The sequence below is a fragment of the Stomoxys calcitrans genome, chromosome 4 (genome assembly GCF_963082655.1).
Source record: "Stomoxys calcitrans chromosome 4, idStoCalc2.1, whole genome shotgun sequence".
NCBI classification, from domain to species: domain Eukaryota; kingdom Metazoa; phylum Arthropoda; class Insecta; order Diptera; family Muscidae; genus Stomoxys; species Stomoxys calcitrans.
The window spans coordinates 33,199,884-33,214,738 of NC_081555.1; the positions used below are offsets into that span (position 1 = coordinate 33,199,884).

The following is a 14,855-nucleotide window of genomic DNA, read 5'->3' on the forward strand; positions in this document are numbered from 1 at the left end:
ACATAAAGATGGGAGAGAAGGTGGCACAGGGCATGCCACAAGGGTGGCAATTTAACAACCTGTTACGCATGCTGATTGCAAAGGGATTTGAAAACGTCTGTTATAATACTTCTAAGGCGTATTGATCCGAATCAGCTATGCAGTAAGGCTGATAGAGAGATGGCATATGACTGGGTAAGACCTATTGATCTCAATGTTAAACCCGAGAAGACTAAATCTGTCTACTCATGTGAAGGCGAGGCTAGGCAAAATTGACGCACGACGTTTCCTCAAGAAAACTATTTCGATATTTGACAAGGTAAAATATTCAGGAGAGATCTTGGACAGAAAACTGAATTGGAGGTGTCACATTCGGGAGCTTACCGAAACGGCTCACAGGGCATTATGTAGACGGGCAGTAGGTTAGAAATGAGTCCTGAATCTGAGGATAGGCCAATGACTCTATAGGAGCGTGATTAGACCGACACTTACTTACGCCTCAGTAGTTTGTGGGCTGCGCTTGTATGCAACGTAAGAATAATACAACAGCTTCAAAGAATATATTGTCTTGGCATAGGTGGAGCTATGAGGACAGGGCACTTGAGACTTTTTGAGATATCCGAACCATAGACATACATATAAAGTGTGAGGCAGACACTGCGGATATGAAACAACTGGCAATGGGAGAATAGAAAGAGAACGATAGAAGGCGTGGATGGAGTGGAAGATATCTCCGAATGGTTACCTGAGACAGCCACCGTAGCGCAAAGGTTAACATGTCCGCCTATGACGCTGAACGCCTGGGTTCGAATTCTGGCGAGACCATCAGGAAAAATTTTCAGCGGTGGTTTTCCCCTCCTAATGCTGCCAACATTTGTGCGGTACTTTTCCATGTTAAACTTCTTTCCAAAGAGGTGTCGCACTGCGGCACTCCGTTCGGACTCGGCTATAAAAAGGAGGCCCCTTATCATTGAGCTTAAACTTGAATCGGACTGCACTCATTGATATGTGAAAAGTTTGCCCCTGTTCCTTAGTGGAATGTTCATGGGCAAAATTTGCAATTTGCATTTGCAGTCCCACAGTGCTGGACTACCATGCATGAGTATGACTGCAATCTTCCTGAGGCCATGGCTAAGATATGCTAGCCCCACAAACTTCATTGTCTCGTTAAGACCAGCGAAAAAAAACTACGTTTGTAACAACAAAAACCATAAAAACCAAATAACATTTTTGTATTCAATTTTGCTGATCTATCTATTGACTGGCTACGAAAGGAGGGGAACCAAAAAAAAAACTGTTTCTCTTCGACACAAATTGCTAAGGTCCCAATGGACATGCAACAAACCAAAAACTCATTCATGGATATGAGAACGGCAGGTTGTACAACATAAGCCTGATCAGCGAGCAGGCAACAGGTACAAATTGTTAATTTAGTGATGGCTTTTTTTCTCGATTTTACATTTCAACATGACGTTCTTGGTAATCTTGCAAATGGGTTTTGCAGGATTAAGAAACCAAGTAATTATACACAACATACGGTGGTAATTAATTTATTTTATTTTCAAACAGGGAGGTTTCGTGTACTTTATTAGTGTTAACTTGAATGTCACGTTCGTTTGCCGAAGGCATAGAAGAAAACGAGAAGAAAAATTGAAAACAGGGAACTTTTTATGAAAGCTTAACTGGCATAGTCTGCCCTCAGACTTACTTAGACGTTTTCGTCCATTGTTATAACACAGGAACAGAAGAAGGAAGATGCCTTCTAGTTCATACCATTGCGGCATCCAGATGGCTTTTAAAAACCCAACAACTTGCGAATGTAGGGTTGCCCAAAAAGTAATTGCGGATTTTTTAAAAGAAAGTAAATGCATTTTTAATAAAACTTAGGATGAACTTTAATCAAATATACTTTTTTTACACTTTTGTTCTAAAGCAAGCTAAAAGTAACAGCTGATAACTGACAGAAGAAAGAATGCAATTACAGAGTCACAAGCTGTGAAAAAAATTGTCAACGCCGACTATATGAAAAATCCGCAATTACTATTTGGGCAACCCAATACATATCCTCTAAATCAGACAAGTACTCAAAGAATTGAGAACCTAATGTGGAACTCCTTCTGACTGCTTGTGCGGGACACACACACTAAATGTGTTCTATAGTCTCTTCTTTGGAGTGCTCACTGCCCCCTCTTTGCGACCATCTATCATTCGTTGTCCTTCGGGCCTGGTTCTGAAAACTTTGCTTACATGTCGCTCGAGGCATACCCATTGATTCCAGTATCCCTGGAATGTGCAGGGTAGTTCCTAGTCTCGCAAGCTCGTCCGCTTTACAATTTCCGGGGATATCTCTGTGGCCCGATACCCAGAACAGGTGAATTTTGAAATGTTCAGCCATCTTGTTCAGAGATCAGCGACAGTCGAGGGCAGTAGGTGAACAGTAGCCCAATTATCTCATTGACTTTTGGCTTTAATCTTTAACGCTGTACGCGCGAGAGTATCTTGTTTGCGATGGGGAGGAGACTTATTCCCCTGTAGTTGGCACATTCCGTCTTGTCTCCTTTCTTTTGTACGCGACATAGTGTGCTGAGATTCCAATCATCGGGTATGCGTTCTTCTAGCCAGATTGCGCAGATAAGCTGATGCATACGCCTCATCAGCGTGTCGCCTCTGGTCTTAAATAGTTTTTAGGGGCTCAATTAGTCAAATCAGGGTGTCGGTTTGTATGGGGGGCTATATTAGTTTGTATAGTTTCTCTAGAGGCTCAAGAAATCAAAACTGGGGATGGGGTTATGTAGGGGCTATATCAAAATCTTAACGAATATGGCCCATTTGTGATCCTCAAGGGCCTAGTTCAACATGATCGGATAAATTTTTTCGCTCGGGCGCTATCGTGATTCCGACAGATGGACCGAAGGAAGGACGAGCATGACTAGATCAACGAAGAATGTCAAGACGATCAAGAATATGTACACTTTATAGTCTCAGGTCAATATTTCGAGGTATTTTAAAGGGATTGACTAGATTAGTATACCACCCCATCTTATGGTGGTAAGTAAAACAAGTAAAATCTTTTTATTCTACATACCAAACTTCTATCAACCCAGCAAAATTAAAGCTTCTGGGAGCGAACAAGGATGATCAGGAGACTGACTTATATAGGAGCTTTATCAGATTATCGACCGATTTAGACTGTTCTTGGTACAGTTGTTGAAAATCATAACGGACATTTCATATCCGTGCGTCCGTCTGTCTGTCGAAATCACGCTAACTTTTGAAGGAGTAATGCTAGCCGCTTGAAATTTTGCACAAATACCTCTTATTAGTGTAGGTAGGTTGGGATTGTAAATGGGCCATATCGGTAAATGTTTCGATATATCTGCCATATAAACCGATCTTGGGTCTTGACTTCTTGAGCCCCTAGAGGGCGCAATTCTTACCCGATTTGAATGAATTTTGGCACGTAGTATTTTGTTATAATGTCCAACAACTGTACCAAGTATGGTTCAAATTGGTCCATCACCTGATATAGCTGCCATATAAACCGATCTTGGGTCTTGACTTCTTGAGCCCCTAGAGGGCGCAATTCTTATCCGATCAGAATGAAATTTTGCACGACGTGTTTTGTTATGATATTCAACAACTGTGCCAAGTATGGTTCAAATCGGTTCATAACCTGATATAGCTGTCATATAAACCGATCTTGGGTCTTGACTTCGTGAGCCTCTAGAGGGCGCAGTTCTTATCCGATTGGAATGAAATTTTGCATGACGTGTTTCGCTATGACTTCCAACAATTGTGCAAAGTACGGTTCAAATTGGTCCATAACCTGATATAGCTGCTATATAAACCGATGTTAGGTCTTGACTTCTTGAGCCCCTAGAGGGCGCAATTCTCACCCGATTTGAATGAAATTTTGCACAACTTGTTTTGCTATGACTTCCAACGATTGCGCAAAGTATGGTTCAAATCGGTCCATAACCTGATATAGCTGCCATATAAACCGATCTTAAGTCTTGACTTCTTGAGCCTCTAGAGGGCGCAATTCTTTTCCGATTGGATTGAAATTTTGCACAACATGTTTCGCTATGACTTCCAACAACTGTGCCACGTATGATTCAAATCGGTAGATAACCTGATATAGCTGTCATATAAACCGATCTGGGGCTTGACTTCTTGAGCCTCTAGAGGGCGCAGTTCTTATCCGATTGGAATGAAATTTTGCACAACATGTTTCGCTATGACTTCCAACAACTGTGCCACGTATGATTCAAATCGGTCAATAAACTGATATGGCTGTCATATAAACCGATCTGGGGACTTGACTTCTTGAGCTTCTAGAGGGCGCAATTCTTATCCGATTTGGTTGAAATTTTGCACGAAGTATTTTATTATGTCTTTTAACAACTGTGCTAAGTATGGTTCAAATCGGGTAATAACCTGCTATAGCTGCCATGTTAACCGATCTGGGGACTTGACTTTTTGAGCCTCTAGAGGTCGCAATTATTATCCGATTTGTCTGAAATTTTGTACGACGGATTCTCTCATGACCATCAACATACGTGTTTATTATGGTCTGAATCGGTCTATAGCCTGATACAGCTCCCATATATATCGATCCCTCTATTTTACTTCTTGAGCCCCCAAATTCTTATTCGAATTGGCTGACATTTTACACAGGTCTCCAACATATAATTGATTTGTGGTCCGTACCGGAGCATATCGTGATATCGCTCTAATAGCAGATTTTTCTTTCTTTCTTTTCTTATATCATTTTTTGCCTAAGAAGAGATGCCGGGAAAAGAACTGATAAATGCGCTCCATGGTGGAGGGTATATAAGATTCGGCCCGGCCGAACTTAGCACGCTTTTACTTGTTATTATTGTTATTATTTTTATCTATTTGTTACCTAAGTGATATAAACCACCTTTATGTCCCAACAAATGTCAAACCCAAATAGTCTAAAAGCATTTCAACAACAGACTGATCCTATTTAAAAACAAGTAAAAGCGTGCTAAGTTCGGCCGGGCCGAATCTTATATACCCTCCACCATGGAGCGCAGTTGTCGAGTTCTTTTCCCGACATCTCTTCTTAGGCAAAAAGTGATATAAGAAAAGATTTGCTCTGCTATTGGAGCGATATAAAGATATGATCCGGTTTAGACCACAATTAAATTATATGTTGGAGACCTGTGTAGAATGTCAGCCAATTCGAGTAAGAATTGCGCCCTTTGGGGGCTCAAAAAGTAAAATAGAGAGATCGATTTATATGGGAGCTGTATCGGGCTATAAACAGATTTAGACCATAACAAAAACGTATGTTGATGGTCAAGAGAGGATCCATCGTACAAAATTTCAGGCAAATCGGATAATAATTGCGACTTCTAGAGGCTCAAGAAGTCAAGATCCCAGATCGGTTTATATGGCAGCTATATCAGGTTATGAACCGATTTAAACCTTATTTGACACAGTGGTTGAAAGAAAAAATAAAAAATAAAAATAAAAAACGTCATGCAAAATTTCAGCCAAATCAGGTAGGAATTGCGCCCTCTAGAAGCTCAAGAAGTCAAGTCCCCAGATCTGTTTATATGACAGCTATATCAGTTTATGAGCCGATTTGAACCATTTTTGGCACACTTGTTGGATATTATAAAAAAAACATGTCGTGCAAAATTTCATTCCAATCTGATAAGAATTGCGCACTTTAGAGGCTTAAGAAGTCAAGACCCAAGATCGGTTTATATGGCAGCTATATCAGGTTATAGACCGATTAGGACCATACTTGGCACAGTTGTTAAATATCATAACAAAACAAGTCGTGCAAAATTTCATTATAATCGGGTAAGAATTGCGCACTCTAGAGGCTTAAGAAGTCAAGACCCAAGATCGGTTTAAATGGCAGCTATATCAGGTTATGGACCGATTAGGACCAAACTTGGCACAGTTGTTGAATATCATAACAAAACACGTCGTGCAAAATTTCATGCCAATCGGATAAGAATTGCGCACTTTAGAGGTTCAAGAATTCAAGACCCAAGATCGGTTTATATGGCAGCTATATCAGATTATGGACCGATTTGAACCATATTTAGCACAGTTGTTGGATATCATAACAAAACACGTCGTGCCAAAATTCATTCAAATCGGATAAGAATTGGGCTCTCTAGAGGCTCAAGAAGTCAAGACCCAAGATCGGTTTATATGGCAGCTATATCAGATTATGGACCGATTTGAACCATACTTAGCACAGTTGTTGGACATCATAACAAAACACGTCGTGCAAAATTTCGTGCCAATCGGATAAGAATTGGGCACTTTAGAGGCTCAAGAAGTCAAGACCCAAGATCGGTTTATATGGCAGCTATATCAAAACATGGACCGATATGGCCCATTTACAATACCAACCGACCTACACCAATAAGAAGTATTTGTGCAAAATTTCAAGCGGCTAGCTTTACTCCTTCGGAAGTTAGCGTGCTTTCGACAGACAGACGGACGGACGGACGGACGGACGGACGGACGGACGGACAGACGGACGGACATGGCTAGATCGACATAAAATTTCACGACGATCAAGAATATATATACTTTATGGGGTCTCAGACGAATATTTCGAGTAGTTACAAACAGAATGACGAAATTAGTATACCCCCCATCTTATGGTGGAGGGTATAAAAAAATACCATTCTGTTTTTTTTTTTGGGTCTATTTCAAATTTGTATAAATGAAGCATTCGTAACAATTTCAAAAATGGGACAACATTTTATTTATAGCAAAATCCCCAAGATAAACAAACATCCGCTTCTATTTTTTAGGGTGACAAATGCTATCATACTCTTTATGCGTGCTTATTTTTATAGAACACACCAATTATATGGGATTAATTTACCGCTAAGTGGCATTTATAATGATTCTACATGGTATCATAAACATTTTGATAGAACAAGTGGGGTGTATTTTTTACTAGAAACCTGTCGTAAAGCGTATTTCATTCAACAAAAGGATGCCATCAAGTTCTAGAATGAATCTTGTATATTAAAGACGATTTTAAGGAAAAGCGTTTGTACCTCTGACATATTTAGAATATCATAATGGAAATTAAATTTTGTCTACGTTTTTCACAAAAGTAAAAAAGTCAAAAATCAAAGGCAAACGTCTGGTGAGGCTGACTATGTAATACTGTACTCCACCGAGTCTACGCACTACCTGCATACACAGAAAAAAGTCTTTTTACTTAAATTGGCTATGATGGAACATTTATTCCACTAGCCGAATGTAGAATAGTGTTCCAAGCGCCTGAATCCTCTGTTCCCATTTGATAATCTCTGACCCCAAGTTTCGAAGTTTTTCCCACCACTTGATCTTTCCATCGGGTTTTGGGCGTCCCGGTTTGCTTACACCACTGTGTTTGCCTTCAAAAGACTTCTTTGTCGGAACTTCTTCATCCATTCCGACAACATGACCTAGCCAATGCAGCTGTAGTAAAGGGTGATTTTTTTGAGGTTAGGATTTTCATGCATTAGTATTTGACAGATCACGTGGGATTTCAGACATGGTGTCAAAGAGAAAGATGCTCAGTATGCTTTGACATTTCATCATGAATAGACTTACTAACGAGCAACGCTTGCAAATCATTGAATTTTATTACCAAAATCAGTGTTCGGTTCGAAATGTGTTCAAATTTTGACAAATTTTGTTCAGCGATGAGGCTCATTTCTGGTTGAATGGCTACGTAAATAAGCAAAATTGCCGCATTTGGAGTGAAGAGCAACCAGAAGCCGTTCAAGAACTGCCCATGCATCCCGAAAAATGCACTGTTTGGTGTGGTTTGTACGCTGGTGGAATCATTGGACCGTATTTTTTCAAAGATGCTGTTGGACGCAACGTTACGGTGAATGAACACATTTCGAACCGAACACTGATTTTGGTAATAAAATTCAATGATTTGCAAGCGTTGCTCGTTAGTAAGTCTATTCATGATGAAATGTCAAAGCATACTGAGCATCTTTCTCTTTGACACCATGTCTGAAATCCCACGTGATCTGTCAAATACTAATGCATGAAAATCCTAACCTCAAAAAAATCACCCTTTATTTTGATACGGGGAACTATGCTATCGTCGTCATACAGCCCGTGGTTCATACGATGCCCATATTCTCCATTAACGCAAACTGGTCCATATATTTTACGAAGAATCATTCTCTTAAACACTCCAGGCACTACCTCATCTGCTTTCACAAGTACTCATGCTTCAGAACCATATAACAGCACGGGTAGTATCAGTGTCTCGTATGGTGCAATCTTTGTCTGTCGAGAGGTGGCCTTGTTTCTAAACTGCGTTGTCTCAAGACTGGTGTCATTCGTTTCGGTTACGGCGGTGTCGAGGTAGCTAAAGTTGCTGACTATCTCAAAGTTGTGGTTCCCAACTTTCTCCATTTTCTTTATCTGCTCGGTTGTACAAGGCTTTTTGGGAGTGGAGACCATCCATTTCGTCTTATCTCCATTTACTGCCAGACCTATTTTCACTGACTCTCTTTCGATTCTTTCAAAGGCTGCAGTTACTACTTCCGGCCATCGACATAGGATATCGATGTCCTCGGCATAGGCGAATGGCATCTGCATCTCGTATTATCTTTGGCAAATTGCAAATTTTGCCCATAAACATTCCACTAAGGAACAGGGAAAAACTTCTCACATATCAATGAGAGCAGTCCGATTCAAGTTTAAGCTCAATGATAAGGGGCCTCCATTTTGTTGCGGAGTCCGAATGGCAAGCCGCAGTGCGGCACCTCTTTGGAGAGAAGTTTTACATGGCATAGTACCTCACAAATGTCGCCAGTATTAGGAGGGGAAAGCCACCGCTAAAAATTTTTTCTGATGGTCCCGCCAGGATTCGAATCCAGGCGTTCAACGTCATAGGCGGACATGCTGACCTCTGCGCTACGGTGGCCTCCTTGATTCTGCTTTTACCAGCAGAATATTAAAGAGATCACACGACAAGCTGTCTTCTTATTTGAAACCTTGTTTGGTTTTGAATGGTTCGAAGACATGGCTTGAGATGCCTTTGAAAGTGGCTTTTTAGCCAATAATGAGATAGTAGACATTGATTTGTTCTTCTCTGTTTGCTTTCCAGGATTTGGCGCAGTGTGAATATCTGGTCTAGGGTGGATTTACCAGGTCTAAAGCCGCATTTAATTTCTTTGAGAACCTGTCTGATTTAGCGAATGTAAACATTCGCTAGTTATTGAGCTTTTTAAAGCAATCTGCATGGTTCAATGGTAGGAACTAGAAGGTATCTGTGGTATCACCATTTAAATCTAACCTAAAGCCGCATTGATAGGGCCCAATTATCTCATTGACTTTAGGTTTCAATGTTTCACACAGTACGCTCGAGAGTATCTTGTATGCTTTGGGGAGGAAACTTATTCGTCTGTAGTTGGCACATTCCGCCTTGTCTCCTTTCTTGAGTACGGGACATAATATGCTTAGGTTCCAATCATTAGGTATGCGTTCTACTAGCCGGATTGCGCACACAACTTAATGCATACGCCATATCAGCGTGTCGCCTCCGGCTTTTATTAGTTCAGCGGGTAACCCTTAGGTTCCTACTGCCTTGTTGTTCTTCAATCGGATCGAAGATACTTGGACCTCATTCTGACTAGGAGGTAAACATTCTATACCATCATCAAGGATTGGCTCTGTGGTATCCTCCTCACCGCCAACGTCGGACAATAGCAGTTGGGTAATATTGGGTTGCCCAAAAAGTAATTGCGGATTTTTTAAAAGAAAGTAAATGCATTTTTAATAAAACTTAGAATGGACTTTAATCAAATATACTTTTTTTAAACTTTTTTTCAAAAGCAAGCTAAAAGTAACAGCTGATAACTGAGGGAAGAAAGAATGCAATTACAGAGTCACAAGCTGTGAAAAAATTTGTCAACGCCGACTATATGAAAAATCCGCAATTACTTTTTGGGCAACCCAATATGTTCTTTCCATATCATGCCATCTGTGTCAGTTACCAGATTTTCGTCCTGAATTGACGGAACCCTAGTATTGTCATCTAAAAGATCATGTTACACGGATGGATCAAAGCTAGAGGACAGAGTGGGCCCGAGAGTCTACATTGAGAACCCAGGGACTGAACCCAGGAACTGCAGCTGGAGATCAGGGCGATCACGGAATTCATGAAGTGGTGTGGTGCTAACGTGATGACATCGAGTGTAAACATCTTTACCGGCAATAAAATTGCCATAAGGGCAATAACAACAAGGACGGCAAGGTCACGAACAGTCTGGCAGTGTAAAAAGGAGATTAACGCCTTCTCTGAGGATGAGAAAATCCGCATCATTTAGGTGCCGAGCCATAACGGAGTAAGGGCGAATGAAAGGGCAGACGATTTGGTGGTGAAGGCAAGAGAACTGCCATCAATAAACTTGGATAACCCGAAGCCTTTCGGGTCGACGGTGTCCGAGTTAAGGGAGTGGGCGACGAATGCGTATTCAACATTGTGGAAAAGCGAAACGATCGGTAGGACGGCGAAAATCCTATGGGGGATCCAGATCGTGAGGAGACCAGGCTATTACTGAAAGGAAGCAAGAAGGAGGTCAGTATAGCTATTTGTATCATAACGGGAGACATAGGACTACGAGCTCACTTATGTAAAATCGGTGCGACAAGGGTTAGCATGTGTTGCACATGCGAGGAAGATGATGATAAGTTGGAGTATTTCCTTTGTCATGGCCCGGCTTTCGCGTCTAACAGATACCGGCACTTAGGTGGGGACACAATACCAGACATGAACCAACTTAGGGGAATGGTGTTGAAAATAATTAAGGATTTTGTAAGTAGCTCGGAATTCCTAACTTAAAATTTTCTTTTTTAAGCCGATTACTGGCTTAGGTGTATGTCCATAGTGACATGGGGCGGATTAATATCTGCACCCTATTTTCAACCTCAACTAACCTAAGGGCAGATTCTATTTTGACTTCTAACAACTCTGCTAAGTATGGCTCAAATCGGTTCATGACCTAATATCGCTCCCATATAAACCGATTTCGGATCTTGATATCTTAAGCCGATAGAGGGCGCAATTCTTATCTGATAGAGGGCGCAATTCTTTTCCGATAGAGGGCGAAATTCTTATCCCATAGAGGGCGCAATTCTTATCCGAATTGGTTGAAATTTAGCATGAAATGTTTTGGTATGACAGTCAAAAACTGCAACAAGTATGGTCCAAATCGGATCATAACCTGATATAGCTCCCAATAAACTGTCTCGTAACTTGACTTCTTGAGCCGCTTGAGGGGGCAATTATTATCGGATTTGCTGAAACGTTGCTTGAAGTGTTTTGGTTAGGTCATCAACAACCGTGCCAAGTATGGTCGAAATCGGTTGATAACCTTATATCGCTCCCATTTAAACCGAATTCGGATCTTGATTCCTGAGCCAATAGAGCACCCAATTATTATCCGATTTGGCTAAAATTTAGCATGAAGTGTTTTGATTCGTTCATCAATAACTGCGCCAAGTATGGTCCAAACCGGTGTACAACCTAATATAGTTCCATAATAAACCGATTTTTCGATCTCCTTGAGCCTCTAGAGGAACCAATTTTTATTCGATTTGGCTGCAATGTACGACTTCTGGTATAACCTTTAACATACATGTTTAATATCTCTTCATCTCTTCATAACCTGATATATTGGTTGCCCAAAAAGTAATTGCGGATGAACTTTAATCAAATATACTTTTTTTACACTTTTTTTCTAAAGCAAGCTAAAAGTAACAGCTGATAACTGACAGAAGAAAGAATGCAATTACAGAGTCACAAGCTGTGAAAAAATTTGTCAACGCTGACTATATGAAAAATCCGCAATTACTTTTTGGGCAACCCAATAGCTTCCATATAAACAGATCACCCAATTTTATTTCTTCAAATAATAGCCAAAATCAATAAAATTTCTATCAATTTATTATACAACTATTGAAAAAAACTAAATTTGAGATGGAAATTCCATTTGAAATTTAGGCTCCCTTATTCTATATATGTTGATCACCATACATCTCCTTGCAGACATCATCAATAATGCATCGCTTCAAACGTTTAATTTCCTCCCTTCGTTGTCTTGACATAATCACATAATTGATAACCTTATGCATTTCTTCAAAGTACAACAAACCAGCTGTGCCACATGTCAAATCCATGTAACGAAATCGATTGACATTGCAAGTGCAACCATCAAAAATAAAATAGTTAATTTTTGAAAAATTTTGCCAACGAAAGATGACATAGTTTCCCCAAGGCACCATCAAATAGATGCGATCGGCACAACGGAAAGCTGCATGGATAAGCTTGCAGAGGCTATCATATGATCCACATTCCGAACCAACCACGGACATAGTTTTGGGATGTTTCAATAGACCAGGATAAGAGTTGGGACGATAGGTTACCGTTTCCTGAGAGCAATTGACCACACATGGTTCTTCAATCTCAATCTTAGGAACCACAGGTTCTTTTTCTACTTTTTTGGGCTCCTCGGGTATGGATTCCTCTTTTTCCAAAGGTATTTCAATGGGTTTCTCTTGGGGTGACTTTGCTTTGGATTTGCCTTTCTGGGCTTTATCCTTGGGATTGCCACCCTTTTTAGCCATTATCAAAGCGACAGTTGATGAGTTGTGGCCTCTTTTTTTGTAATGCAAATCTATTGCAATAAATATCCCCTGATGAGAAATTAGTAAATTTTAATTTTGATTTTAGAAACCGAAAGTTTTATAGATATATGAAACATATGAAAATATTTAACAAATATTTGAATTGTGCTTCCAAACGTAGTTGATTACTAAAAATTTTACAAGATGTACAGGGTTTTTTTCAGGGACGCTATAAAGGTAGACCGACAGGGACAGCAAACGATGCCATATTTTTGCCACTTTTTGCCACATCGAACCATAAATGCGCTATTTATGGGCTCAAAACCTTAAATCGAGAGATCGGTCTATATGACAGCTATATCCAAATCTGATCCGATCAGGGCCAAATGGAAGAAAGATGACGAAGGGCCTAACACAACCCACTGTCCCAAATTTCAGCAAAAGCGGATAATAAATGTGGCTTTTATGGGCCTAACCCCCTAAATCGGAGGATCGGTCTATATGGCAGCTATATCCAAATCTGGACCGATCTGAGCCAAATTGACGAAGGATGTCGAGTGGCCTAATACAACTCACTGTCCCAAATTTCAGCAAAATCATATCATATAACATGGGCCTAAGACCCTAAATCGGCGGATCGGTCTATATAAGGGTTATATCAAGATATAGTGCGATATAGCCCATCTTCGAACTTAAAATGCTTATGAACGAAAAAAGAATCTGTGCAAAGTTTCAGCTCAATATCTCTATTTTTAAGGACTTTAGCGTGATTTCAACAGACAGACGTACGGACATGTCTAGATCGTCTTAGATTTTTACGCTGATCAAGAATATATATACTTTACAGGGTCGGAAATGGATATTACGATGTATTGCAAACGGAATGACAAAATGAATCTACCCCCACCCTTCGGTGGTGGGTATAAAAATTACGGTTTGGCGCGGGTTTTGGGCCGGCGGCATCATTGGGCCGTACTTCTTCTGTAATGACCAAGACCGGCACGTTACTGTGAACGAGAATCGCTACCGTTCAATGGTAACACAATATTTTTGATCGGAATTGGATGATATGGACTTGGAGGACATATGGTTCCAACAAAACGGCGAATGGCACAATCCATTTATTGGTAACTAAGTATGGAGAACGTGTAGTCTCTCGCAATGGTCCAGTCGATTGGCCGACTCTGGTGTGCCATTTAACGCCGTTAGACTATTTCCTGTGGAGCTACATGAAGTCTATGGCCAAGCCAGCGACGATTGATGAACTTCATACGAACATCAAACGCGAAACTGCAGCAGTATCGGCCGATTCATGCTTGACAGCTGTCGAAAATTAGGTTCAGTGTCTGGACTTCCGCCATCGGGCCTGTGGTGGCCATGCATAAGAAATCGAGTTTCATACATAGTGGCATCGAACGTACTTTCACAGAAATAAAGAATTTTATTGATATCCGCAACCGTTTTTGTTTTATTTAAAACAAATCAGAGCGTGCTAAGTTCGGCCGGGCCGAATCTTATATACCCTCCACCATGGATCGCATTTGTCGAGTTCAGTGCGCGGTATCTCTTTGTAAGCAAGCAAAGAATATTGAATAAGAAATGTTATGCTATTGGAGCTATATCTACAATAAATTAATGCTGATCAATGTAAAAGTCATTGAGTAATATTTCAGTTCATTCGGATAAGAATTGCGCCTTGTAGGGGCTCAAGAAGCAAAATCGGGAGATCGATTTATATGGGAGCTGTATCAAGCTATTGCTCGATTCTGACCATATTAGACACGTATGTTGAAGGTCACGAAAAAAAACGTTGTACAAAATTTCAGCCAAATCGGATGAGAAATGCGCCCTCAAGAGGCTCGAGAAGTCAAGATCCCAGATCGGTTTATATGGCAGCTATATCAGGTTATGGACCGATTTGAATCATACTCGGCACAGTTGTTGGATGTCATAACAAAACACGTCGTGCGAAATTTCATTCCAATCGGATAAGAATTGCGCCCTCTAGAGGATCAAGAACTCAAGACCCAAGATCGGTTTATATGGCCGCTATATCAGGTTATTAACCGTTCTGAACCTAACTTAGCACAGTTGTTGGATATCGTAACAAAACACGTCGTTCCAAATTTCATTCATATCGGATAGGAATTGCGACCACTAGTGGCTCAAGAAGTCAAGACCCAAGATCGGTTTATATGGCCGCTATATCAGGTTATTAACCGTTC

The 14,855-nt window shown here is 40.5% G+C and overlaps 1 protein-coding gene across 1 annotated transcript; it reads right to left on the minus strand.

Moving 5' to 3' along the window:
- Positions 1 to 11,932: 11,932 nt before the first annotated feature.
- On the minus strand, positions 11,933 to 12,781 carry LOC106091686 (uncharacterized). The gene has a single exon (XM_013258297.2). It carries the CDS (start codon positions 12,628 to 12,630, stop codon positions 12,019 to 12,021), a length of 612 nt encoding a protein of 203 aa, XP_013113751.2. The 5' UTR covers positions 12,631 to 12,781; the 3' UTR covers positions 11,933 to 12,018.
- Between the last annotated feature and the right edge of the window lie 2,074 nt (positions 12,782 to 14,855).

What these genes read in the sequence shown, in the direction of transcription:
- LOC106091686 (XM_013258297.2), bottom strand. Translation starts at nt 12,630, where the DNA reads ATGGCTAAAAAGGGTGGCAATCCCAAGGATAAAGCCCAGAAAGGCAAA.